The 26529-nt window shown below is 58.5% G+C and overlaps 2 protein-coding genes across 3 annotated transcripts in view; one reads left to right on the plus strand and one right to left on the minus strand.

The window, feature by feature from the left end:
• Positions 1-12064, plus strand: part of ENG (endoglin) — a 31255-nt gene extending 19191 nt beyond the window's left edge. The window contains exons 4-15 of the mRNA XM_084899696.1: positions 2190-2349; positions 2968-3139; positions 3650-3776; positions 4388-4568; positions 4799-4938; positions 7557-7694; positions 7931-7969; positions 8673-8789; positions 9039-9290; positions 9963-10017; positions 11049-11150; positions 11277-12064. Coding sequence (XP_084755822.1) covers positions 2190-2349; positions 2968-3139; positions 3650-3776; positions 4388-4568; positions 4799-4938; positions 7557-7694; positions 7931-7969; positions 8673-8789; positions 9039-9290; positions 9963-10017; positions 11049-11150; positions 11277-11401 — 1608 coding nt within the window. The 3' untranslated portion in view covers positions 11402-12064. The remainder of the gene's footprint in view (positions 1-2189; positions 2350-2967; positions 3140-3649; positions 3777-4387; positions 4569-4798; positions 4939-7556; positions 7695-7930; positions 7970-8672; positions 8790-9038; positions 9291-9962; positions 10018-11048; positions 11151-11276) is intronic.
• A 148-nt stretch (positions 12065-12212) lies between these two features.
• FPGS (folylpolyglutamate synthase) lies at positions 12213-26072 on the minus strand. 2 transcript variants are annotated; one of them, XM_084899712.1, is made up of 16 exons: positions 26020-26072; positions 25713-25924; positions 18027-18155; positions 17884-17937; positions 17742-17806; positions 17232-17346; positions 17009-17089; positions 16836-16897; positions 16647-16749; positions 16046-16123; positions 15726-15873; positions 15454-15543; positions 14637-14778; positions 14412-14487; positions 14008-14074; positions 12213-13241 (listed from the first exon to the last, which is right to left on the minus strand). In XM_084899712.1, exons 2-16 carry the CDS (start codon positions 25833-25835, stop codon positions 12832-12834), a joined length of 1743 nt encoding a protein of 580 aa, XP_084755838.1. In that variant the 5' UTR covers positions 25836-25924; positions 26020-26072; the 3' UTR covers positions 12213-12831. The 2 variants fall into 2 exon arrangements, with proteins under 2 accessions (XP_084755838.1, XP_084755837.1); XM_084899711.1 differs by lacking the exons at positions 25713-25924; positions 26020-26072 and adding an exon at positions 20018-20203.
• Positions 26073-26529: the final 457 nt, after the last annotated feature.

Genomic DNA, 26529 nt, shown 5'->3' on the forward strand with positions numbered 1-26529 from the left:
GACGGGCAGCCCTGGGCGGCTCCATCTTCTCACAGAGCCTCAGTTTTCCCATCTGGCAGGTGGGAGAGCTGGGCTCGGTGACATCCCATCAAATAATCTTGTCACTGTCTTTGAAAAAAAATCCCAAGTCCTATGTTTGAAGATGTTTATTTTTTTATTATTTTTTAAAAATATATTTTATTGATTTTACACAGAGAGGAATTGAGAGGGATAGAGAGTTAGAAACGTCGATGAGAAAGAAACATCCATCAGCTGCCTCTTGCACACCCTCCACTGGGGATGTGCCCGCAGCCAAGGTACATGCCCTTGACCGGAATCGAACCCGGGACCTTTCAGTCCACAGGCCGACGCTCTATCCACTGAGCCAAACCAGTTTCGGCTGAAGCTGTTTAAGTACAGAGACAAGGGGTCAGGAGGAAACCTGACAGGGTAGTGGCAGTCATTATGGCTGGAAGGCAGGAGGGTGAGAGACATTTATTTTGCTCTTCGCACTTGGTTGAATCTGCAAGACTTGCTCTAACGAACAAGTGGCCTACGCTGGGGGAAAATTTTTATTTTTTATTTTTTTAATTAAATTATTATCTGTGTACATATACCATTGCGGCCCCCCCTCCCCATAAATGCCCTCCCTCCCCAGAGTTTTGTGTCCATTAGTTGTACTTATATGCATGTATACAAGTCCTTCGGTTGATCTCTTATCTCCACCAGATCTCCCTCCCCTCCCTGCTGTAATTTGACAGTCTGCTTGTTGCTTTACTGTCTCTATATCTATCTTTTGGTTCATCAGTTTATAATGTTCTTTATTATCCATAAATGAGTGAGGTCATGTGGTATTTCTCTTTCATTGACTGGCTTATTTCACTCAACATGATGTTCTCCAATTCCATCCAGGTTGCTGCAAATGATGAGAATCCCTTTTTTTTTTTTTTATGGCAGCACAGTATTCCATTGTGTAGATGTACCATTATTTTTGGATCCAATCATCTGCTGATGGGCACCTAAGCTGTTTCCAAATCCTAGCTATTGTAGATTGTGCTGCTATGAACTTAGGGGTGCATATATCCTTTCTGATTGGTGTTTCTAGTTTCTTGGGATATATTCCTAGGAGTGGGTTTGCTGGGTCAAATGGTAGTTCCATTTTCAGTTTTTTGAGGAAACTCCACACTGTCCTCCACAGTGGTTGCACCAGTCTGCATTCCCACCAGCAGTGCACGAGGGTTCCTTTTTCTCCGCAACCTCACCAACACTTGTCATTTATTGATTTGTTGATGTTGGCCATTCTGACTGGTGTGAGATGGTACCGCATTGTTGTTTTGATTTGCATCTCTCAAAAATTATTTTTTAAAAACTCACATTTTAAAGAGAAGGGGTAGCCGAAACCGGTTTGGCTCAGTGGACAGAGCGTCGGCTTGCGGACTGAAGGGTCCCAGGTTCGATTCCGGTCAAGGGCATGCACCTTGGTTGCTGGCACATCCCTAGTGCGGGGTGTGCAGGATGCAGCTGATCGATGATTCTCTCTCATTGATGTTTCTGGCTCTCTGTCCCTCTCTCTTCCTCTCTATGAAAAAATCAATAAAATTAAATGAATAAATAAATAAATAAATAATAAAAAAATAAAGAGAAGGGGTAACCTGCAGGGACTCCCAGCAAGGGGGCTCAGGGCTCCTTCTCTCACGTGGGAGGCCCTAGGAAGTGACCCCCAGACGTGAGCAGCTGTTGGTTACAGCCAGAGAAAGCAGGGTGGGGGTGTGAGGACTGAGGACTGCAAATATGACGGGGGTTGGGGGAGGAGGAGACAGAAAGGAAAATGGAAATGGAAAAAGGAGGGCCCATGTGGGAGGGACAGCCGGACACCCAAAGTCCAGGGGCAGAGGTGGGGGAGATAGGGAGTAGGGGCAGGAGGAGGAGCCAAATCCAAGCTGATTGGGAGCCGGGCCCAGAGGCAGTGAGGTTGGGGGCAGGGAGGGGGTGCTGCCGGGAAAGAATCCAGACTGGCAGCGGACGCCAGGGAGACGGACAGAGGGGCCGGCCGGCCTGACAGATCGGGAGGGGAGGAAGCCAGCCGGAGGGTGGAGCTAGGCCACCCCATTGGGTGCGTCCCTCTGCCCCTAATTACCTCCTGGCCTCCTGCTTGGGACAGAGGACCCAGGCCCAGGAACAGCACCCTGAGCCCCCGCCTGTCTCCCCAGCACCCCGAGAATGTCATCAACGAAATACCCCAAGGAGTCAACACCATATTCCTGCCGGCCTCCAAGGGCGAGCTCCTCGCCTGGGCGGGTTCCAAGGGCGCCATCGCCTCGGTCGCTGTGCTGAACAACCCCAAGAGCATCGTCCTCCGCCCGGACCAAGGTCAGCCTCTGCGGCAGCCGCCTGGCCCGGCCGGAGGGATCGGATTCCCCTGCCCGGTCCTCCGGCGGGGACGCCAGCCGCCCCGCGGGCCACCCTGTGCCCCAGGCCACATGGAGCAGGCCGCGGCTCTGCTGGGACCGTCACTGCCTCCTCAGCAAATCTGAGCGGGAGCCGTGGGACATGGCTACTGGCCCGTTTTGTGAGCCAGAAAAACAGCACGTTCGTATTATTTATTGTGTGCACCTACTATGTGCCAAGCCCTGTGCCGGGCATTTGGAGACTCTCTGGGAACAGACACAGCCCTGGTGGGGAGATAACGACACCGATAAGTACGTAACATGGGCTCAGGTCATGGGCAGTGAGGGGCTTCGTCCCTAACGTGTGCCGAGCTCAGCCCTGTGTGCGTCCTGGGCTGATGACAAGGAAACAGAGGCGGGGGGACTTGCCAGGAGTCTCTGGGCAGTAAGCGGTGGAGGGGAGATTTGAACCCCGGTCCTCCCATGCCCCCCACTTCCCATGCCCCATCCTGTCTGCCCCAGCTTCACAGTGGGGAAGGGTGGGCCTCGGTGTCAGGGGCCGGCTGCTCCGGGAGGGGACTGAGGACACGTGTCTCTGCAGCCCCGAGGTCACCGTCCTCCTGCAACCTCCAGCCCAACACGGACATGGGCCGCAGGCTCGAGTGGTGGCCGCACACGGAGGGCTCCGTCCGCAGCTGCCGCCTGGAGGGTGTGGCTGGCCACAAGCAGGCGCACATCCTGAGGGTCCTGCCGGGCTCCGGCTCCGAGGACAGGTACGGGTGCCCGGCCCCGCCCCAGGTCCCGCCCGGCCGGCATCCCTCCCCTCCTGAGCCCCCCTCCGCCCCCTTCCCCTCCAGGAAGGAATAGAGTTGCTGCCAAAACCGGTTTGGCTCAGTGGATAGAGCGACGGCCTGCGGACTCAAGGGTCCTGGGTTCGATTCCGGTCAAGGGCATGTACCTTGGTTGTGGGCACATCCCCAGTCGGGGCATGCAAGAGGCAGCTGATCGATGATTTTCTCTCATCGATGTTTCTCACCTCTCTCTCTCTCCCTTCCTCTCTGTAAAAAAAATCAATAAAAGAAAAAAAAGGAAAAGAATAGAGTTGCCCCCAAATCTCTCTGGGCCCCGCCCCTATGAGCCCAAGCCCCGCCCATTTCCACTTCCTTTCCTCACACCCACATCCCACCAGGGAACGGCCTTGTACCACTTGGCCTGCCCCCCAGGACCCTCCCAACCCGGCCTTCCCGCCAGCTGACGGGCGGGCTGTGGTCTGTGTCCCGCAGGCCCCGGACGGTGACCGTGGAGGTGAAGCTGAGCTGCACTTCGGGGGACCCTGATGCTGTGCTCATCCTGCAGGGGCCCCCCTACGTGTCCTGGCTCATCGACGCCAACCACAGCATGCAGATCTGGGTAAGTCTTGCTCCCAGACCCGGCGGCCCTGCAGGCCTCTCCACGGCTCCCGAAGGAGAGGACCCGGACGCCCTGCACCCAATGGTGTTCCTTCTGGCCCCACCCTGGCCCTCTGGTCACTACCCAGCCTTCCTTCAGACCTACGTGCCGCCTCCTCCAGGCAGCTTTCCGCCATCTCCTTGGGAGGCCCTGAACCCAGTGGTCGGCAAACGGCGGCTCGCAAGCCACATGCGGCTCTTTGGCCCCTTGAGTGTTGCTCTTCCACAAAACACCACGGCCTGGGCGAGTCTGTTTTTGAAGAGGTGGCGTTAGAAGTTGAAGTTTAAAAAGTGTGGCTCTCCAAAGAATTGTCAATCGTTGTCCTGTTGGTATTGGGCTCTGTTGACTGCTGAGTTTGCAGACCACTGCCTTCACCCCGCCCACAGGCTCATGGGAAGCTCCTAGAAAAGCGAACCCCATGCTGAACTGAAGGACAAACAGTAGGGGGCCCTGGCAGGGGAAACAGCAGGAGCAAAGGAGAGGCCTGGCAGAACCCTGGCCGGGCTGCGGCGCCGGGCCAGGCTGTGTGCCCCTGACCCGGACCCCCTGCCATGCCCCTCTCCCCTCCTCAGGCCACTGGCAAATACTCCTTCAAGATCTTTCCAGACAAGAGCATCAACGACCACAACCACGTGCTCCCAGACACAGCCCAGGGCCTGCTCGGCGAGGCCGCGAGGCTCAACGCCAGCGTGGTGGCGTCCTTCGTGGAGGTCCCTCTGGCCAGCGTCATCTCTCTGCAGGCCAGCAGCTGTGGTGAGCCCCGGCTGCTTCCCCTCGCCCTCCTGCCTGCCTGTGCCCGCTCCCCGGATCAGCAGCCATGGTGTGGTGTGCACCCCCTTTCCCCGTGTGAGCCTGGCAGGTCGCATCAGCCAGGGGAGCCCCACTGTCCTCTCCTGCAAACACGGGGACAGCGAGAGCCGCTCCCTGCAGACAGCTCAGTGCCTGCCCCTCAGTGCCGGTCCTGCCCGCTCTGCTGCCCGCAGGTAGGCCGCAGACCTCACCCACCCCTGTGCACACCACCCCTCCCAAGGAGAGCTGCAACGAGAACCTGCTCATGACCCTGTTCCTGCCCAACTGCTCCGACGACACCATGACTCTGGAGCTCAAGAAAAACCTTATCTTGGTAAGGGGGTCCCCGCCCCCCTGGCCTGGCTGACAGAGCCCACCTGGTCCCTCCTCTGACCGAAGAATCTTGGGGTCCTGGCCCTGGGTGTCTCACGTCCTTCCCAAGTTTCGGTTTTCCCGCGTGTAAAACGGGGTTGAAAATGGCTCCTGCCGTGTGGTGAGAATGAAATGAGCCTGGCTGCGGGCACAGGAAGTGCTCAGTACACAGCTGCGAGGTCGCTGGCAGTGCTCATTCTGCAAGCACGCTCAGCCGCGTACTCAGAATACCTCCACGGTACGAAGAACAAGGATATTTATTAAACAGCCAGAGGTCCAGGGCATAAGTTTGTGCACAGGTGGGGTCCAGCCAGCTCATTCCCGATCCAGCCGGATTGGGCCTGGCCCCGCCCCCTGGTCAAACTCCCAGTGGAGGGGACAATTTGCATATTAGCCTTTTATTATATAGGATTATATAGTATAATGCAGGCTTTAGACAATGTGGAAAAAGTAAAGAAGGAAATCTCAATCTCTCCATCCGAAGACAATGGCTACCAACATTTTGGTTTGGTTCTTTCTAGAATGTATTCTCTGTGTGTTTCTTTCTATATATATTGATTTCAGAGAGAAAGGGAGAGGGGGAGAGAGGTAGAAACATCAATGATGAGTCATTGATCAATTGCCTCTTGTATGCCCCACGCTGAGGATCAAGCCAGGCGTGTGCCCTTGACTGGAATTGAACCTGGGGCCCTTACAGTCAGCCCACAGACCGATGCTCTATCCACTGAGCCAAACAAGCCAGGGCCTCTGTGTGTTTCTTATATGGCGGAATCATATCATATGCACTTGTCTCCGTATAGTCTCTTCACGTATTTTTAGAACTTTGACATGTGTACTTAATATCACATTTAATGAGCACATATTATCCCATCATCATATCGACAGGCCATCATCAACCCCTCCTCCCTGTCAGACATTTAGCTTGTTTCCAGTTCGGTAATGTTGTAAATACGCAGAAAATGTCACTGGGCAGACTTTTTAAAATACGGGGTTGTTTTCTTAGGCTGGATTTCCACATTAGTGAGATTGCTGGGTTAAAGTGAGTGAACTTTCTGGAAGTTTTGGTACATGCTGACAACCCACTTTCCAAAAGATGACTCGTGTTTACTGCTGATTTATGAGAGCACCGTGCCTCCTCCCCCCCCTCCTCCCGCCCTCCCTCCCTCCCCCCCCCCCTCTCTCTCTCTCTCTCTTTCCCTCTCTCTCTCTCTCTCTCCTCTAATTTTCGTTCAAAAAGCCTTTGCCAACATGGGGAGTGGAATGCGGTGTTCCAGGCTTATTGTAATGTATCCGCTTTGCTCAGCAGCGAGTGTGGGCACGGCTCCACATGACTGACAGTAACCCGAGGCTCTTTATCACTGCGGCTTGGCATTTTTTTCTTGGTGATTTTTACATAAAGAAAAAGAAACGTGGGCCCTTTGTCCTTCGTTCTCACCGAGGTAATTCCTCCCGGTGTGTCACAGTTCTTTAACGTCGGCTGCAGTTGTTTGTAAGGTTTTGGACGTTTGAAAAACTGGGCCACGCCAGCTCATCGTCCCTTTCATGGCGCCTTGCGGCTGTTCCGAGGCCAGAAGCCTTGTGCCGGGAGCCTCGGCAAAGCGTTCATGTCCTCTGGGCCTCGTAGGGCTTTTAAGTCTGTGCTGAAGTCCGTGTGGGAGTTGGTTTTTTTTGTGTGTTTTTTTTTTGAGGGGGGGGGCGGTAATAGCGGCCTATATGAAGCTCCATCTGTCCGCTGCCCCTCCCGCCTGCACTGCCCCAGCAGATGTCGGGGGGGGGGGGGGGGGGGCGCGGGCGGGAAGTGACCAGCGGTAGCGGCCATTACTGTTACCCAGTCCCAAGGGGCTTGGGTGAGTCCATTGCCACCCATCGATCTTGGGAACATGACACTGCACTAAAAAGAATGTGCTAGACCTCTACATGTAGAGACAGAGACATGCGATTCATTGTTCAGTAAGAAAACCAAGCCACAGCATAAAGGACAATATGGTGCCATTTGTTTAAAAAAAAAATTTAAAAAAAATAGCCCTGCATGGTTTGGTTCAATGGATAGAGCTTTATTGGCACACAGCCACAGCCACGGCCACGTGGACATATGGTCTGTGGCTGCTTTCAGACTTTGAAGGCAACGTTGGGCCATGACACCAGAGACCACCCGGTGTGCGAAGCCTGGCGTACTAGCTGGCCCTTTAAGGCAGCTTGCTGCGCACAGGCAGGCCCAGGCGCCCGCGGTTCTGAGACTGGGTTACGCTGATGGGGTCAGTGTGGCCCCGGGGCCTGAGCAATGACTGTATGTCGCACTCACGTGAATTTTAAAATTGTGATAGCTCTGCATCCACTGTCATATGTATCAGAAGGAAAACAATACATAGTAAATCAAACGCATGGTGTCACGCTCTGTATTGCTTAAGGCAAGATTAGGTACAGGAGCGAGTCGAATTCGGGAATGGGGTCGTCTTAGATGGAGCAGGATGACAAAACCTAACGTGAACGGACGGGGAGCGGAGGAGGGCTGGGGCCTGGGTTCTGATCCGTCCTGGGTGCCGGGGTGCCTCCTGACCGTGCCCCCCTACCCCCGCCTAGACTCTGAGGTGCGACATCAGCAGCCTGACCTTCCTGGACCCCCGCTGCCAGGCTGAGGACAGGGGTGACCAGCTGGTCCTGCACAGCACCTACTCCAGCTGCGGCATGAAGGTGGCAGACAGCGTGGTCAGCAATGAGGTAGGCGCGGGGCAGGGAGGGAGCAGCCTGCTGGGCGCCCCCTCAGGCGCCTCCTCGATCTGAGGGGCGGAGGGCCTTTGGGGGAGGGGGGCGTGGTGCTTGGTAGGGAGCCGAGGCCCAGGCAGCCAGGGTTGGCTCCGCCTCCCCATCTGTAAGCCGGTGACCTGGGTGGGGTGTCCTCAGTGACCTGGGTGGGGTCATTCTGGACTGACGGCTCCGTGGCCTTGTCTCTGCAGGTGGTGGTCGGCCTCCTGTCCAGCTCATCACCGCAGCGGGTGAGGATGGTCACCGTGTGAACAGCTGGGCCGGGCCTGGGGTCCCTCCCAGGTGGGGAGGGAGCAGGCCTGACTCTCGCCCTGACCCTGGCACACCCTGTGTCTCCCGCGGGCTCAGCCCCCCTGTCCGGCAGAAGCAGGACTGCGGAGGGCTATGTTCTCGGCCTTGCGAGCCAGCGGGTTCCAGCAGACACTGGCTGTGTGGCCTTGGGCAAAACACGTCTGCTTTGTGGGCCCCAGGTTCACATGTGTGCGCAGTGGCATGAGGACCCCCTGTGGGGTGCTCTGAGCAGCCACTGAGATGGCACAGGGAGAGCATTTCACACAGGCCAGGTCCGGAGTGGGTTCTGAATATTAGTGTGGTGTGGGTTTTTGTTTTAAATATATTTGTATTGATTTCCGAGAGGAAGGGAGAGGGAGAGATAGAAACATCAATGATGAGAGAATCATTGATCGGCTGCCTCCTGCACGTCCCACACTGGGGATCAAGCCCACAACCTGGGCCTGTGCCCTGACCTGGAATTGAACCGTGACCTCCTGGTTCATAGGTTGATGCTCAACCACTGAGCCAGCCGGGCTGGTGTGTTTTTTTAAAGATGAGGGTGAGGGTCAGGCAGCGCCTCTGGACCATGACCCCTGCTCCCATCCCACCCTCCCCTCTGGGGGCGCCTCCTGGCTGACCACCCCCCTCCGTCTCCCGCAGAAAGCCGTGCAGTGCCTTCACACCAAGAGCATCTCCTTGCGGCTGGGCCTCTACCTCAGCCCGCAGTTCCTGCAGGCCTCCGAGGCCATTGAGCTGGGCCAGCAGGGCTTTGTGCAGGTATGGACCGGACCTCCCACTGTTCATACAGAGATGAGAATTCAGCTTTCCAGAGGAAGGAGGGAGCCGGACGGAGCGTGACGGAGGGGAGAGAGAAAAGGCAGAGCTCAGAGACGCCGGGCGGGCCCACCACTGTCCGGCCGTCGGGGCGCAGGGGCGGGACCTCCAGGATGAATCTCGCTCACCTCCTGAGCGGGCAGGGCGGAGCGCGAAGAGCTCTCACGCCCGTCCCCTCGCCCGCCCCCGCAGGTGAGCATGGCCCCGCAGAGCCGAGAGGTCGAGCTCAGGCTGGACAGCTGCCGGCTGGACCTGAGGCCCGAGGCGGACCCCGTGGAGCTCATCCAGAACCAGGCGGCCAAGGGCAACTGCGTGAGCCTGCTGGACCCCGGCCCCCGCGGCGACCTGCGCTTCAGCTTCCTCCTCCGCGGCCACATGGTGCCCACGCCCAAGGCCGGCACCCTCAGCTGCACCGTGGCCATGCGTCTCGAGACGTCATCCCTGGTGCGTGGGGCCGGGGCCAGGACCAGTGTGAGGGTTTCAGGAAGGGACACGGCAGTCCAGGGGGGGAGGGGGGAGACCAGATGGCGAGGGGCGGAGCCGGTCAGGCGTGGCTCCTGGTTCAGGGGTGCTCCTGCAACCCCCCCGCCTCTGATGACTCTGTGTGTCCAACCTTGGGAGGCTATGCAGCTCCATCCGTCCACCCACATCCCTCCCAGTCATCCGCCCATAGTCCTTCCACCATCCCAGTCCTCCACTCACCCACCCACGAGGCATGACCACCAGTGTAATCTCAGTGAACAGGAGGCCTGGGGGAGAGGATTCAGACAGAGAAAACCTTCTGACTTTCTGTATTTATTAGTCACAGCGCTTCCCCGTCCAGTGGGTCTCCTCTCAGGCACTCGGCCTGGACACACAGTCCTCCCAGGCCCTTCACACACAGGGTCCGAGTGTGTGGAACATTCCAGTAGCAGCCAGGATTGTCCCCAACACCCCTCCGTAGCACAGTCTCCCGGGCCTGCTCGAGGGCTCCCAGCTGGAGGGCGGGATGGGATGCAAAGCCAGGGCCCGGGGTGGCTGGCCTGGGGCCTGGGGCCTGGGGCCTGGGGCCTGGGGTGGGGCATGAACGGGAGGTGCCCTCAGAGGCTGTGCCCCACACGCTCTCTTCCCTCCCAGGTGGTCCGCAGGCCCGTCTCCATGCGCCTGAACATCATCAGCCCTGACATGCCTGGTGAGCGCTCCCCGGTCTCTCTGGGGTTCCTGGCTGAGGTCAGAGTGGGGCACAACAGACAACCCAGAGGGATGGGGGCCTAGGCTCACAGCAGGGAGGACCGGAGAGAGAGCAGCCCCGGGCTCGGGGGGGGGGGGGGGGGGCAGGACAGGGCTTCCCAGCTGCCCGGAGTCGGATCCACAGCTACGTCTCCTGGATGGAGACTCCTCTGCTCATGACCGCCCTGCGGGACGGGACTCTGGACCCCACCTGGCTAGCTGACCGCACTGGGGGATGGGGCCTGCAGACGCAGGTCTGGACGGGACAGGGGACAGAAAGCACCTGGGGGGGCTGGCCTCCCCGTAAGGCCCCAGGGCGGAGGATGCCCTTCAGCCCAGCACCCCCAGCTTCTGTTCGTTCCCGCTGGGCCCAGGCCCCCACCAGACGGAAGAGTCCTGACCCTCCCTGGAGGCAGATGTGGGGGTACCCCCCTCTTTGCCACCCAGGCCAAGCCAGGATGGAGCCCCGCTCCCAGCTCACAGCCAGGAGACAATAATCCCAGGGCATGGACAGGAAGGCAGGCCCGATCCCCCAGGGAAGAGCCAGGGGTGAGGAAGGAGTGAGGCTTGGAAAACTCCAGAACTTAAGAGAGCCCTCAGAGTTGGTCTGCCTGTCCCTCCCGGGCACCGGGCTCAGAGGGGGCAGGGCCTGGCTCACAGTTACTCAGTGAGGAGGGACGGGCCCTGGATGCCCAGGTCCCACACTTTGCTCCGATTATGCCAGCCAGCCCCCCTAAAACGCATCTCCCTCAGCCCGGGGGGCAGGGCCTGGCCCAAAGGCCCGGAGAGGCCCTCTTGGTGAACGCTCACAGCGATCACACCTCAGTGCCAGGCGTGGCTGTGTGGACCCATTTGCTAGATGAGGAGACTGAGGTTGCTAGAGAAGTCAGGGCAGTGGGTGTGCTCCTGGCCAGCACAGGGGTAGGGAGCCAGGGCGGGGGCCAGGCAGGAGGCAGCGGCGCTGACCCCGCTGTCCCTCCCTCGGCCGCACAGGCAAAACCCTGGTCCTGCCCGCTGTGCTGGGCATCACCTTCGGCGCCTTCCTCATCGGGGCCCTGCTCACCGCTGCGCTCTGGTACATCTACTCGCACACACGTGAGTATCCCGGCCCCCACAGGAGTGCTCAGGACCCCTCTGCCCCCCCCCCCCGGGGGAGCCCGCCTCGCCTCTGGGGGAGTGGGGAGCCCTGGCCGGGGCCCTGACCTCCGCCCCTGCCCCCAGGTCCCCCCAGCAAGCGGGAGCCCGTGGTGGCGGTGGCTGCCCCGGCCTCCTCCGAGAGCAGTAGCACCAACCACAGCATCGGGAGCACCCAGAGCACCCCCTGCTCCACCAGCAGCATGGCGTAGCACCCGGCCCGGAGCCCCGGGGGCCGCCCGGCCAGCCCTCGCCCCGCCCGAGACACTGAGCGGCCACCAGCTGGGAGCCACCGATCATGAACTCACCCCGGGATCCCAACCCTCCTCCTCGACCAAGGACGGACCGTGCCCTCTGCCTCCTCCTCAGAGGCCTGCTGCCAGTGGGGGCACCAGCTTGGAGCACCTGCCACCCCACCCTGCAGACCCTTCCAGCTCAGTGGGCCTGGGGGTCGGCTGCCCAGGACCACAGAGAGACAGGGCACTGCCCTATATGTCCACCCTGTTGTAGAAACCCATGTCCCTGTTATCCCGAACTGGATCCAGCCCGCGATGACCTGGGCTGGGCAGGAGGTGAGAACTCAGAAGACTCTGCCCAGCCTCCTCCGGCCACAAGTGCCGCCTCCGAGACCAGCCTCGAGCCGCCAGGATCTGATCCCAGCAGCGCAGCTTTGGGCTGGCACAACTTTGGGGGGGCGGGGGCATTGAAGCCGAGGAATGCCCAGCCTGGGTGCAGGGGAGCCTAGCTCCTTCCCGCACCGGTCACATGGAGACCCCTCCCCCGCCCATCAGGATGGCAGCAGATAGGAGTGGCCAGGCTGCCTGACCTGGGCCCACCCTATATACTCATCACCAATAAATCAGACCATGAACCCAGTGCTGGGCCAGGAGAAGGGAAGGGGCCCCTAAAATGATGGGGGGAGGCAGCTCTGGGCTCAAATCCTGACCGTGCCACTTGCTGGCTGTGACTGTGGGCGGGTGCTGTGGCTTCGGTAAGCCAGCCCCAGGTCCCTCGTCTGTGAGATGGGAATGAGAATTCTCGGTCACAAGGTCTCTGGGGAGTGGTGCAAAGCAGTGGTCCACAAACACCAGGCCACTGAGGCTCAGACGGGAGGGGCCTGCCCAGGCCGCACAGCCAGGCTCCTGCACAATCCGCTTTCTGGGCCACCACAGCCCCCGCCTCCTGTTGTCTGTGAGGGAGCTAGAGGTCAAACTCAAATCAAAGATTTTCATTTAATCCAGCCACCCTCTGTCCCCACGGCCCCAGGCAGGGCCCTCGTCCAGAAGCTACTACTGAGAGGAGGGAAACTAGCGACCGACAGCTGGCAGGACCCTAGGCCTGGCCAGGACGCAGTCTGGTGAAAGCTAAGCTGCACGGCCGGGCCTGCTACCCCAGGAGACCCCCCCCCCGCCCCCCTCACCGCTATCAGGAGGCAGGACGGAGAGGCCAAGCACCACAGGTTCAGAGACAGGATGTCCGATCTCACCCTCCCGCCCACCAGCCATCCATTTCCCTGCCCGGAGCCGGGCCCCTGGGCCAGTCTAGACGAATCAGGAAAGCAGAAAACAAGGCACCTGGTGTGGAGTCCGCGGAGAGGCGCAGGGCGGGTGTGGGAGGCCCGCCTCCAAGGCCTCGGCCGAGGCTACTGGGACAGGGAGGGGTCCAGCAGCTTCAGCACGCCGCCCACCAGGTGCAGGCTGCCCGTGACCAGCACGTGGACGGCGGCGGCCTCTCGGAGCACGCTGGCCCCGCTGCTGGCCACGGGGTGGGTGAGGAGGTCCCGCGGGGAGCTGGGCGTCTGGAGGACAGGGTCCCGGCCCTGGCTGATCCACTGCAGAGCATGGGAGATGCAGCTGAAGACGAGGGAGCTGGCGCCGTGGGGGTGGGGCAGGCGGGGTGCCAGCAGCAGGGAGGCTGAGCCCCCGGCCCCCGGGCTGGGGGCGCTCCAGAGGTCTGGGCCGGCCGCCGCCTCCTGCAGGCGGCTCCAGTGCTGCTGGTGCTCCAAGCAGCGGAGCAGCACCTGGTCCAGGGTCACGGTGAAGTTCTGCTGGTCTGCAGGACGGGGCGGTGCGTCAGCAAGGCGGGCGGGGGAGGGCAAGCACGCTGGGGACCCTGCTTAACTCAGGGCCTTTCACATGCACTGCCGGTCCTCAGAGCGGACATGATGAGGAAACTGAGGCTCAGGGAGGCTCGGTGGCTTCCCCGGTGTCTCAGAGCTGGTGACGAGCAAAGCCAGGCAGCTGAGCTCCAAGCGGGGGCTTTTGCCCACAGAGCAATCTCGCCACCCTCGCCTCTGCCCTCACTGGACGGGCCGTCACGGGCCTGCATGAGCCTTTCCAGAAATGCTGGTCCCCGGGCTCTCCAGACTCCCAGGCGGTCTGATGTGGGGCCTGGGGAGCTGTATTTTTTATATTATTTCAAAAAAATTTTAATGGGACCCATTGTAAAAAAGAAATACATTTTACAATGGCAACCCAGTACTCACATATGTGTATATTATTGTCTGGAACAGAATCTTCAAAAAATAGTACCTGCCCTTACTCTGTGCAAGATACACAGGCATTTTCTATTCGATTTCACTTAAAGTAGAAAATGCTGGTGAGACCCACTAATTGATCTCAAGGGCCACCAGGAGGTTTTAACCTGCATTTTGAAAAACGTTTTCCGGACAATTCCTTTTCAGTGTTGCAGCCGCATGCAAAATGTACCAAAGGATATTTCTACCATAAGACAAATCCAGCTCCTCCCCAGCCCTCCCCCCAGCCACCAGCGGGGCCGCCCCCCTCAAGGCATGCCCACCATGCCGGCCACCTCTCACCTGCGTTGCCCACGGATGACACCTCTGTCAGGTTAGGGCAGAAGACAGCGTAGTCAAACTGGCAGGGCTGGAAGGCCAGGGGTGAAGCCTGGGTCAGAGCCCTGGGAGGGTGCCCATCCCCGCCCTGACGTCCCCCCAGATCCCCCCTCTGGAGAGGCCCTCCGCTGGGGGTGCTGCATAGACCCCGGCACACTTCAGTGCCACCCCCTCCCCCAGCTCCCCCATCCCTGTGGTGGGGGTGGGGGGAACAGAAGCTTGGGGGCGGGGCTACGGCTTAAGGTCGCCTAGCTACTAAACCCGGAATTAGCTCCAAATCCAGGCATTAGCCCCATTCTACAGTTGAGGAAAGGAGGTTCAGGGGGTGGGGTGCCACCCAGCCAGAACAGGGCTGGGCTGCCTCTCACCTGCAGCAGCTTCAGCAGGGCCGCCGGGTCCCGGTCACCCGTGGAGTTGAAGAGCAGGACACGCACCTCCGGCCCACTGCCAGGAGAGGGGAGGCGGGGAATGGCCGCACCCCTACCTTTCCCACAGAAACTATCCCCCCTCTACTCCCCGGCCCGCCCCATCCTTCCCGAGGCCCCGCCCCCTGCCCCGGGCCCCGCCCCTGCCCCGCCCCACCCCGCACTCACCCCTTGCGGCGCTGCAGCGCCTGGCGGAACCAGCGCACGCAGGCCTGCACGCTGCTGCAGGTGTGCGCGCCGTCCAGGTACCAGGTGAGGGGCCCGCGGCACAGCATCTGCGTCCGGCCAGGCCACTCCGTGTCCCGAAGCCCTGGGGGACGGGCAAGGCAGCCCTTCACTCTCCCATCATAACCCGCACCCCTGTCTGAGCACTCCCAGGAGCTCACCAGATCACCAGCCCAGCAGCCAGTGCCAGAGGGATCAGCGATTCTGCCTCCTCTGATGGAATCTTCTAGGCAGCCCTCAGAGGGGCTACTGTCTTATATTGGCCCTTAGCTCAGAGAGATTAGGTCACAGAGCATATGAGTCTTGGGACTGGGATGTGACCCAAGATCTACCTGGCCCAGAGCTGTGTCATGGCCCTGCCATGGGGCCTGGCACACAGTGGGCACACTGGGACCATTTGCTGAAGGGGTTTGACAGCCATGAGCACCTACTGTGTGCTGAAAGCTGTGGGGGAAGAAGCCTGACAAATATCACCATTCTTATGAATCTCATGGTCTTGTGATGACGATGACGAGGAGGACAGTGACAGCAGCAGCCACTGTCTGGGCACTTTATTCCATCTGGACAGGCTCTGGGCTCAGTCCCCTGGCAGGTGGGGAAACTGAGGCTCACAGAGAGTTCGTGAACTCAGGGTCAAGGACGATTACTGACGTCAGAGTCCTTTCTCTTCTTGGGCACCATATCAAATTGACCCCTCCTCTCAAAAAGCAAAGTGAGAGGAATATCTGAAGGGACCTGTGGGCAGGAGGGTATCACTCACCGTGCCGCATGGGGGCTGTGGGCTGGAACACGGGGGCCAGAGGCAGCTGACACAGGAGGCTCGGCCTGGACACTCTCAGCTCCCCAATGCCTGGGGGTAAGGGAGGGCGGTGTGGGCCGAGTGTTCTCAGGGCCCTCAGAGCAGGCTCCGGGTGTCCCGCCCACCAGCCTCCGAGGCAGGCCCGGCGTGTCCCGCCCACCAGCCTCCGAGGCAGGCCCGGCGTGTCCCGCCCACCAGCCTCAGAGCAGGCCGGGCGTGTCCCGCCCACTCACCGTGGCGGTCCTTCCGCTGCAGCCAGCAGCGGGCCAGCTGCAGGGCCAAGGCGGCGTTGGACCGCTGGTGCTCTCCCTCCAGGCCCAGGGTCAGCGGGGGCCCCCCGTCCTCCAGGGCGTCCAGCGGTGGACACAGGTAGAGGGGACACTGCAGAGGAGTCAGAGGAGCTGCTGCCGCCTCCCTGGGCAGGAGGCCCTTCCCGATGTGGTCAGCTCCTCCGTCTTTCCCACCAGCCAGAACCCAGCCCTGCTCCCGATCCGAGTGCTCCCGCTGGCGAGCGGCGGCCCAAAGGGGTGAGGCAGCAGCTCCCGGCACTCACCGAGATCTGCTCGGCGCGCTCCCTCAGCACCGCCAGGGGCCCGTCAGGCTGGGGCACGGTGAAGGCGGGGACGCCACGCTGTGGAGGACAGAGAGGAGGAGACAGGGCTGCTGAGGGTCCTCCACCTTCATCTCTGGCCCCGCATCCCTGGGTCGGAGCGGCCCATTCTGCCTCCCCCAGAGTACCAATGGGAACCACCTGATGGGGAGACTAAGACTGGAGATGAGCCGAACCAGTTTGGCTCAGTGGATAGAGCGTCGGCCTGCGGACTGAAAGGTCCCGGGTTCGATTCGGGTCAATTGCATGTGCCTTGGTTGCGGGCACATCCCCAGTAGGGGGTGTGCAGGAGGCAGCTGATCGATGTTTCTCTTTCATCGATGTTTCTGACTCTATCCCTCTCCCTTCCTCTCTGTAAAAAATCAATAAAATATATTTTTAAAAGAGAAAAAAAGATTGGAGATGAGGCTCAGCTTGCTCAGTCACATGCAGAGCTGAGAACCCAAGACCCTCCTGAGTCAGGACACCGGGACCCTGTCCAGCCCCCCTTCCCTGAGCTTTAGGCCAGGCCAGGTACCTCCCCGCCCTGGGGCTGCCCAGTCACCTTAAAGATGCCCCCTTTCTGCCATGCGATCTTCTCTATCGTGTCCCCCAGGAGGCTCGTGTGGTCGAGGCCAAGAGAGGAGACCCCACACACCACAGGCTTCCTGCAGAAGACGGAAGGGCCGTGATGCCCCCGCCCTGGGCACCTGGGCTCGGTCCATCATCCCTCTCCCCAAGCAGCCGCCCTCACCTGACTATGTTGGTGCAGTCATAAGCCCCGCCAATGCCCACTTCCATCACTGCCAGGTCCACCTGCAGAGGGTCAGAGGGCATGGCAGGCGGTACAGGGCACCTGGAGGCCACATGGGAGCCCCCAGCCTCCCCGAGGCCTTAGCCACAGGGCGCTAGGGAGCGGGCACAGACCTTCTCCTGCAGGAAGACGTGGAAGGCCATGAGCGTGAGGAAGCGGAAGTAGGCAGGCATGGAGACACAGCTGCTGCTGTCCTGTGGGTGGGAACACGCCAGGGCCTGAGGTCCATCCGCCTCTGCTCTGGGAGGGGGGTCCCGGGAGCGCAGTGCCTTCTGGGTCCCTCCGCCCACTCCAGTGCCCGCTCCTGTCCCCCCGCCAGCCCTCCTGTGTGGACACCTTGGTCTCCTCCAGCCGGTGGTAGAGGCGCCAGAAGTACTTGGTGAAGTGCTCGGGGCTGATGGGCTGCCCGTTGATGCGGATCCGCTCGCGCACCTGCACCAGGTGGGGAGAGCTGCGGGAGAGCCGAGGTCATCAGGCCTCCCTGCTGGCCGCCCCCCCCCCCCCCGGCCTCCCCTAACCCCCGTCAGACCTGTCTGTCAGCAACACAGATCTGATCGTGTCACCGTCCTGCTGAAAACCCTTCCTCCTGCCCTCGAGAGTCCCAGCTCTCCACTCGGCTTCCCAGGCCCCGGTGAGGCTGATGCTCCTGGCCTGCGTCTCTCCTCTCCCGTGTCCCTCGACAGCTCCCTGTGCCCGGGCCCCGCTGTGCATCCCTGGGTGGACCCACAAGGCTGCATAGACTCTGGTCGAAGCCTGGGTTTTTTCCCCCAAAAACGTATTCTAGGTGCTGGCTGGTTCTACAGCCCCCAGGAGAGCGGGGAGCACATGTCCCCCCACACCTCGTACCTAAAGAACCCCGTCTTCAGGCCGTAGCTCCGGAGGATGCGCTCCGTGAAGGCGCAGGTGGAGCCCTAGAAAGGAAAGTTCTTGTCTGGGCAGGCCCCACCCCACCCGTGGGCACGCTCTCCTCCCCGGCCCCGCCCCTCACCTTCCCCTTCGTCCCAGTCACGTGGATGATGTTCAGCTGGTCCAAGTCCTCCACCTGGAACAGAAAGACGAGGTCCTCCACTCAGCAACAGGACTCACAGGCCAAGAAAGATGGGGGGTGGCCGCAGGCCCCGCCCACTTTACCTGCAGCCCGCTCCTCGCCAGGAACAGCTTCATGGCTTCCAGCTGGGCCTGGGGGTCGCCCCGCTGGCGCTTCACCTGCTCCAGGTAGCTGGCGTTGGTCTGCAGGGTGTTGAGTGTGCGCACAGCATCCTGGCAACAACAGTCCCCGGTGGCAGGTTAAGGCTCCCTTGGGGTCCACGGGGACAGAGGCCCCCAGTGACCTAAGGCCGGGCCAGCCCTGTTGCCCAGCTCTGAGGTTAGACGCCGGTGAGAGAGGTGGCATCGTTCCAGCTCTGGTTCCAGCTCTGGTTCCAGCTCTGGCACCAACGGGAGCCTGAGGCAGCTCAGCCCCACCCAGGGAGTGCCAGGCGAGGCGGGCAACAGGAGTAACGGGGTTAGCCTCGCTTTTGGTGCCAGTTACCCGGCTGCACCCCTGGGGCCTTTGCGCTCATTCCCTCCGATGGGCTCCCCCACGACATTGGGCCCCTACTGGGGTGGGGCTAGACCCACAGAAGGTCCTGGAACGGGAGTTCTAGAACTGGAGGAATTAGCATAAGGAATTCCTAAAGTCTTCCTTCCATGCCTAACCCTGATGATTGAGAGTCCATATCCAAATCAAAAGTGAAACTGCCTGAATATGAGGTAGTTTCTCACTGTTTATGGAGGGTGGGATAAGGTGATGGTTGTTTAAATTTGGTGGTTTTTTTGGGGGGTGGGGGACCTGCAGGGATATTTTGTGTTCATGTGTGCAAAAATAATAAAATTGAAAAGGATAAGAATAAGAGCCCTCAATGGATAGAGCGTCGGCTTGGGGACTGAGGGGTCCCGGGTTTGGTTCCGGTCAAGGGCATGTACCTTGGTTGCGGGCATATCCCCAGTGGGGGGTGTGCAAGAGGCAGCTGATTGATGACTCTCTCTCATCGATGTTTCTAACTCTCATTCTCTCTCCCTTCCTCTCTGTACAAAATCAATAAAATATATTTAAAAAAAAAAAAAAAAAGAAAGAAAGAAAGAAAGAATAAGAGCCCTAACCAGTTTGGCTCAGTGGATAGAGCGTCGGCTTGCGGACTGAAGGGTCCCAGGTTCGATTCCGGTCAAGGGCATGTACCTTGGTTGCGGGCACATCCTCAGTGGGGGGTGTGCAGGAGGCAGCTGATCGATGTTTCTCTCTCATCGATGTTTCTAACTCTCTCTCTCCCTTCCTCTCTGTAAAAACACAATAAAAATATTTTTTAAAAAGGGGAAAAAAAGAAACAGTTTCTTTAAAAAAATAAAATAAAAACACAAAAATATTTTTAAAAAGGAAAAAAAAAAACAGTTTCCTTTCTTTAAAAAAAAAATAAGAATAAGAATAAGAATAAGAATAAGAATAAGAATAAGAAGGCAGAGCTGCTTGAAGCCACAAGACGGAAAAGAGAAGGAGGTGGGAGGGAGGGTGTGCCCAGGGTCACTGGCCAGGAAGGCAGGCAGGCCGGCCTCAGGAGGGCCCACCTCGGAGGTAAGAGTGGGGGTGCTCTTTACTTTCCCTCGGGACCCTAAGGGTTGGTTGGAGGCCCCACTCCATCCAACTGGTGCCACCTGTGGGGCTGGGATCTGGTTCTGGTCCTGGCCACTGGCCCTTGGCATGAAGCCAGGTGGAAGTTTCCTGTTTTCCAGCTTCTTGTCCCAACCCCACCCACACTCCACTGCCCCCGATCCCTAACTCCGGAGGTTCTGGAACACCAGGACCCCGGCCAGCGGGGCCGCTGGACCTCTGGGTCCTATCACGGGGCGCCCCCTCCAACTCCATCGTGGGGCACTTCAGCCTCAGAATTCCCGGATGGTGGCCCAGGCCAGCTCCCTGGTCCCGGTCCTCACTGCGGGACTCCAGGATGTCCGGCCCCCGGGCTCCCGGGCTCCCGGGCTCCCGGGCTCAGTTCCCAGGTGCCCTCCGCAGCTGGCACCGGGAGGCGGGGAGCCCAGCGCCAGCCCACGTGTCATCTCCGCCCGCCGCCCGCCGCGGGTACCGGTACCTGGTATTCCATGCCGGGCTCCTGCGGCGCGGGCCGTGCGCTAAACTCTCGCGCTCCCGTGACCCTGGTCGTTACGCCGCGCGGGAAAGCCGCTGCCAGGCGGAGACTTGCGCGCAGGCGGCTGCGTGCCCGCGACATAGTCCCGGGCCGGGAGCCTCACACCGAGCCGAGCCGGCGACGTCCCGCCCCGCCCCTTCCCGCCCCGCCCATTCCCGCTCTCCGCCAATCAGCGCCGCCCAAGGAGCCACCGGAGCCAATGAGAACCCGCGGGCGCCATCTTTGTGAGGGGCAGTCTCTCGTGCCCAGGGCTTCGGCCATGTTTGTGCGGGGCAAGTTCCCCGGGCAGCCTCGGACTCAATAAACTTACACCGCTTTTGTCATCCTCCTCCCAAGGCCACATCCGTCATGAGAGCCACTCGTCGTTAGCAACCCTCAGCCTCTACTCCGGGCCGGAACCAGCTCCGAACCGGCTCCGAGCCGGATGAAAGGACCTTACAGGTGCCTCGGAACCACGGCCCCAAATGTCCCAAATACACAGAGACCACAGGCAGCGGGGGACGGTCCCTGCCCTCGCGAATCTGACAGCCCTATTTGGGGCCAACAGAGCAAAAGCGAGGACGCTGCTGGGGTGCCTGGGAAGTCTTTCTGGAGGAAAGAAACATCCTGGAGGGAGACCTGGGGGCAAGGGGGAGTCGGCGAGGTGTAGGGATGGGAGACAGGTTTCCCGGCAAATGGAGGGAACGATGCGTGCGAGGTAAACGATTGGAGAGAACTAGGCGCCCAAGAATTGCACTTCCACCTGGTGAGCCCCATAGTGCCAGCATGCTACCCCCAGCAGGGCCGTGCAGCCTGCTAAGAACTTTGGCTTAAATTTGGATGACAATAAGATGGTTTTAAAAGAGATGACAAGGCTAGATTTGCACTTAAATTGCTGTGTGGAGGAGCGCCTTTCGCCTCCATGGAAATGTTAGGATGGACAGTTCCTTTTTTTACAGCTGAGGTCTAGAAAGGGGGGTGGGGAGTGGTTGCAAACACCCCTGGAGAGAAGTTCCCACACGTGAAAGGCAATCCTTCAGAAAACGGGTGGAATTTCAGGACCTCCCTTCCTTTTTCCTGCAGGCATTGGGGTAACTATTTACCAGAGATTGGTTTTGAAATAAACAAAGGAGGGCCAAAACCGGTTTGACTCAGTGGATAGAGCATCGGCCTGCGAACTGAAGGGTCCCAGGTTCGATTCGGTCAAGGGCATGTACCTTGGTTGCGGGCACATCCCCAGTGGGGGGTGTGCAGGAGGCAGCTGATTGATGATTCTCTCTCATCGACGTTTCTAACTCTCTCTCCCTCTCCCTTCCTCTCTGTAAAAAATCAATAAAATATATTTTTTTTAAAAAAGAAAGAAAGGAAGAAAGAAAGAAAGAAAGAAAGAAAGAAAGAAAGAAAGAAAGAAAGGAGGTGTTGGGAAGGCTCCTTCATTAGCTGGCTGGGCTCCCCCGCCTCACATCAGGGCCAGGTGGGGCACCTGGACGATAAAGAGGTCCTTTCCTCTCTTGGCTTCTTCCTCTTTTTAATAAGTGAAACTCTCTCTATACATGCTCATGTATATAACTTAGTAACTGCATAACGATTATCATAAATACGTTTTAAGTTTCTTTTGCTTACCCCCTCCCCTCACTTGCTCCTTTGGAAATCATTGACAACCAGGCCTTGTCAATGCAGATGATAATATTTCCTGTCAACTTTCTTTTTTTATATTGTCTAAAGTTTTACGTATGTCTCCTCCCCCCCTCCCCCATTTGTCCACTTTCTTACTCAACAATAGGTGTATAGGGATTCTTCTAAGACAAGGACTTAGCAAACAGTTAAGTAGCACTTCTCCGGCCAGGCACTGCTCTAACCACTTCCCACATAGTTGCTCATTTAGTCATCACAATCCTGTGAAGCAGCTGGTAGTATTACCTTCTTCGTTTCACAGGTGAGGAAACTGAGGCACAAAGGAATAAAGGGACACGCCCGAGTCACATCAAGATTTTTACTGTAGCCTCTCTCTGCCCCCCTCCCCCTCCAGGCGCCAGCATCCTAACTCCCCTCCTCTCAAAGCTACCAAAGGTCTGTTTCTTGTGATCTTTCCAGAGAAATAAGCAAATTTTTTTTTTCCTTTTATAGTCACTGGTAGTGGACCATACACGCGGGTCTCTGTTGTACTTTACATCCTGGACCTGATTCTGAGCCGTGTCCGTACATAAGAGCCTCCCCATGCGCTGATCCGTTCTCCGAAGTGCTGCCTGGGGTGGAAGTACCACTGTGTATGTGACCATCTCCTGCGGAAGGACATTCAGGTTCCCCGGATTTTGGCATCACAAGCAGTGCTTCCATCGGGAGCATTTTATCCTCGTCATTTCTTCATGTGCCAGAGTGTCTGATGCACACACTCCAAGATAAGCAACCGCTGGGCTGGAGGTGCTTTGCACTGGACACTTTCATACTATTGCCACTTTGTCCTCCACACCCCCGCGGGCATAGCCAGCCTTTCTTCCCCACACAGACAATATCACGTGTGGAAAAATGCATTCTTGGGTTATTGGTTGCATTTATTTTATTTGGAGGAGGCTGAGCACTTTATCTTATTTAAAAAACAAAACAAAACAAAACACAACCTTTTGTATTTCCTTTATAGTCTGTTCACCTCCTTTGTATCTTTGCTTTTTATTTGAAAAGTCAGAGGTGTGAATCGTGAAATGAGACTATTCAAAGGAACAAACCGGTTGGTGAGACAGGGTGGAGAGTGGGATTCCATTTTTGTGAAAATAATAATTTAGAAATAGCCTGGAAGTGATGCCCCAAGTGGTAATGGCGCTTAGCTCCAGGTGGCCAGGCTAGAGGTGACCTTTGCCCCCTTTTGCTTATGTGGGTTTTATAAAATGTCCCCGGAGCGGGCATAATTAGGAAAAAGGACGAACCATCCCTACCGCTCTGGGCAGCAGCACCTGGGCGCACCTCTTGTTTGACTTTCTGGAACAACGGGTCAGGGCAGTGAGGCCCAGCAAGGGGCCCAAACCGCCCTGAACCTGGCGTGGCTTCCTGGGGGTTCCTGGGTCCCCACTCACGGCCACGAGGGGCCCTCAGGAGGGCACAGGCCTGTGGTGCGGGGCCGTGCGATAGCCAGGCCACAGACAGGCTGGCTCAGTCCTGCCTCCTCCCCTCGGAGCTGGGCAGAGCCTTCGCTGCTGGAACCGGAGAGCAGCTGGCTTTTCAGAGGGATAATGCTTGTCTTTTTTTTTTTTCCCTATTTTTTTTCCTATCTGTGACCATTGTCTGCGGCACCTGCTCCTTGGGGTAAGGTTTCTGGAGCCCCCTCCTGGCCAGGTGCGGTGCTGGGCCGGTTTTACAGGCACGGAAACAGGACCTGGGAGTCACCTGTGAAGGGGACCAGCCAGCAGGTGCAGCTCTGTCCCAGCTCCTCTGATTCCCGTAACTACTGACTGCGCCCCTCCGATCAAGCTAATTAAAGGAATCCCTGGCTCATTTTTTCCATCTGTAACTTGGATTTTCTTAAATAATAGTTAATGTGGGTGCATTCCAGACCCTTTACATGCACCTGTCTTCTTGGATCCTCACCCCCTCCTGCAGGGAAGGTTCTGTTTCAGGACCCATTTCTCAGAGGAGGCAACCAAGGCCGAACAGGGGGAGTGACTTAATCATTCACTGGGCACCAGACTCCATCCCCAAGCCACCCCTGGACCCTGCCCCCCTCGCTGTCCTGTGCCCAGTGAGGCGACCTGGTCATCTGGTCAACAGAGCTGCGGCCTTGGGCCAGCTCTTACTTCAAAGGGAGGCCCTGGGGCTGCTGAGGAGCCCTGCGAAGTGCAATCCTCTCCTGACCCTGGGGCGTCCCTCAGCTCTTTCTCCCCCTAGCGGACCCACACCATGTGACCCGGGCAAGGCACCCAGTCTCAAGTGAGAGGGTCTAGATAACCTTGTAGGAGCTGCTGTTTCCAAGCCCTGGCGTCTGGGCCTGCCCCTCCTCTGCTGCTGGGCACAAGGTTCCATCCAGCGGACTCGGGGGGATGGCCCAGCCTGGCCTGCAGCCTTCCATTCTCGCCTGGGCTTCAGGGAGGCCCCTTCTCATGGCACCCATTCAACGGAAGAGGAAGACTAAGGCTTGGTGAGGCTAAGTGGCTTGTCCAGTGTCTATCAGGACGTGAACCTAGATCCATGCTCACCTCATCCCCTGTAGCCAAGCCTGGGTTCCCATCCGCAGCCCTAGCCCGTCTCTGCCCCAGCCGAGCTGGGAGGCTTCCGCTGCCTGGTGAGCCTCCTTCATCTGTTGCTTCATCTGTAAAGTGGGGGTGCCACCTCAGGGAGCTGGATGAGGCTGAGGGAGAGGGTGCTGGGCCAGAGCACGGAGCCAGGGCTCCACCCATGTGCCAAGAAATCTTTAACAAACTAAGTTCTTAACGGCTCTTAACCACACCTACCAGATCTATAGACTGCAGGCAATAATGGTTTCGGATCTGTAAGATGCAGATAACAATGGGCACAGGGCCAGTGGGTAGTGAACACTTGATCCATGTGGCCTTTATTGTTATTGGTTTTTTTACAGGTTACTGAGATCATCAGTGGTGTTTCTGTTTTGTTTTGTTTTTTTAATCCTCACAGGAGGATATTCTTCCATTGACTTTTAGGGAGAGTGGAAGAGAGAGGGAAAGACAGAGAAACATCAATGTGAGAGAACATTGATTGGTTGCCTCCTAGAGGCACCCTGACCGAGGCCTGGGCCGGGGAGGAGCTTACAACCAAGGTACATGCTCTTGACTGGAATCGAACCCAGGATCCTTTTGTCCACAGCCCAATGCTCTGTCCACTTAGTCAAACCAGCCAGCGCTGTTATTGTCTACACTAATAAAAGGGTAATATGCTAATTAGACTGGGAGACCTTCTGGATGTCCTTCTGGACAAAGCCATGGTGGGGCTAAGGCAGAGGCAGTTAGGGGCGATCAGGCCAGGAGGGGAGGGCAGGTGGGGGCGTGCAGGCTGGCAAGAGGGGGCAGTTGGGAATGATCAGGCTGGCGGGGCGGGGGGGGGGGGGGGGGGGGGGCACCTGTGAAGGCAGTTGGGAGTGATCAGGCTGGAAGAGTGGTGCAGTTGGGGGCAATCAGGCTGACAGGCAGAGTGGGTAGGGGCGATCTGGCAGGCAGGCGGGTGAGCGGTTAGGAGCCAGGGGTCCCGGATTGCGAAAGGGATGTCCGACTGCCCCATAGAGATCGGCTCTAAACCAGCAGTTGGACATCCCCAGATTGGAGAGGGTGCAGGCCAGGCTAAGGGACCCCCCCGACACACACACACACACACACACACACACACACACACACACACAAACTTTGTGCACCAGGCCACTAGTTAATAATAATGAGACTAGCAGTCCTCTTCAGAGTAGTCCTGAGAGTTCAATCAGCTGAAACCAGCCTACAGATCACACATGCCTGGCACACAGGACCCTGGAGGTAGGTTCTGCTCTGAGACCCTCCACAGCCACACTGAGGCCAAGGCTTATCAATGCAAGGTTTTCCTTGAAAGTGAGGGTTTATCATTGCTGATGATCTTGGACCCCTGAGGTATGTTTACACCAATTTGTACAAAAGAACGAACAGAGGCTGAGAGAGGCAGGCGCCCGCCCAAGGTCACAGCGCCCTCCTACCTGGAAAGAGGCAGGTTTAGCCGAGACAGGCCCCCCGGGTGGGCTCGGCTGCTCCATGGCTGCTTCACACCCCAGCTTCTCAGCTACAGGCCAGGAGGTAGCGAAGGATCTGGCACCTTTCATTCCTGGCTTTCATGCTCCCCACTCAGACGGGCAGTGCTGGCAGGCCACCTCTGCCAGGCCAGGCTCGCTCTGACCAGGCTTCAGCTGGGCTGGAGATGGGAGGGGAGTAAGAGGACACCCACAATCCTCCTCCTCCCCACCCAGAAGCACAGGGCCTCCCGGGGTGCAGGGAGGAAGGTCTCACCTGATAGGGTCCTGCTCTCCTCCTGGGACCTGCCCAGGGACCTCTGGTCCTTCTGGAGGTTTCCAGAGTGCGGTTCCCACGGGTTAAATAACAACCGGGTGGGGTTAAAGGTGAGCAGGCAGGCGGAGACACTGCGGGAGAGGCATGTGTGGGAGGCTAGCAGCACGTGGGAGGCTTGAGCGCTAGGGGCTGGCTTTGTTGGGCCTTGTATCACAGCCTCTCCTTATTCTTAGGGCCTGTTTGCCCTGGCCCTGCCCAGCTGGGGTCCCTGAGCACGGGGGAATAGAATTCAGGAGTGAGAGGCTGTGGTTCTCCAAATCTTTTGGTTAAGAAGCCAGGACACAGACCCATTTCCCAGCCTGCTGGGTGACACTGGGCCCAGGGCCGCCCAAACACAGCCGCTAGCAGAGCTTTCCGGTTCTGCCTGACGCACTGCCTGATTCACAAGTGCATCTTGTGATACTACTTGCCTCAGGGTCATGTTCTGGGACACATACCTCCCTCCAGACT

Source organism: Pipistrellus hanaki (assembly GCF_964339955.1).
Source record: "Pipistrellus hanaki genome assembly, chromosome: 11".
In the NCBI taxonomy this organism is placed as follows: Eukaryota; Metazoa; Chordata; class Mammalia; order Chiroptera; family Vespertilionidae; genus Pipistrellus; species Pipistrellus hanaki.

What these genes read in the sequence shown, in the direction of transcription:
- FPGS (XM_084899711.1), bottom strand. Translation starts at nt 20,155, where the DNA reads ATGTCGCGGGCACGCAGCCGCCTGCGCGCAAGTCTCCGCCTGGCAGCG. An exon ending in AGCCCGGCATGGAATACCAG is followed by an intron (nt 18,156 to 20,017) that starts GTACCGGTACCC and finishes TGTTGTTGCCAG; the next exon opens with GATGCTGTGCGCACACTCAA. An exon ending in CTGAAGACGGGGTTCTTTAG is followed by an intron (nt 17,347 to 17,741) that starts GTACGAGGTGTG and finishes GCTCTCCCGCAG; the next exon opens with CTCTCCCCACCTGGTGCAGG.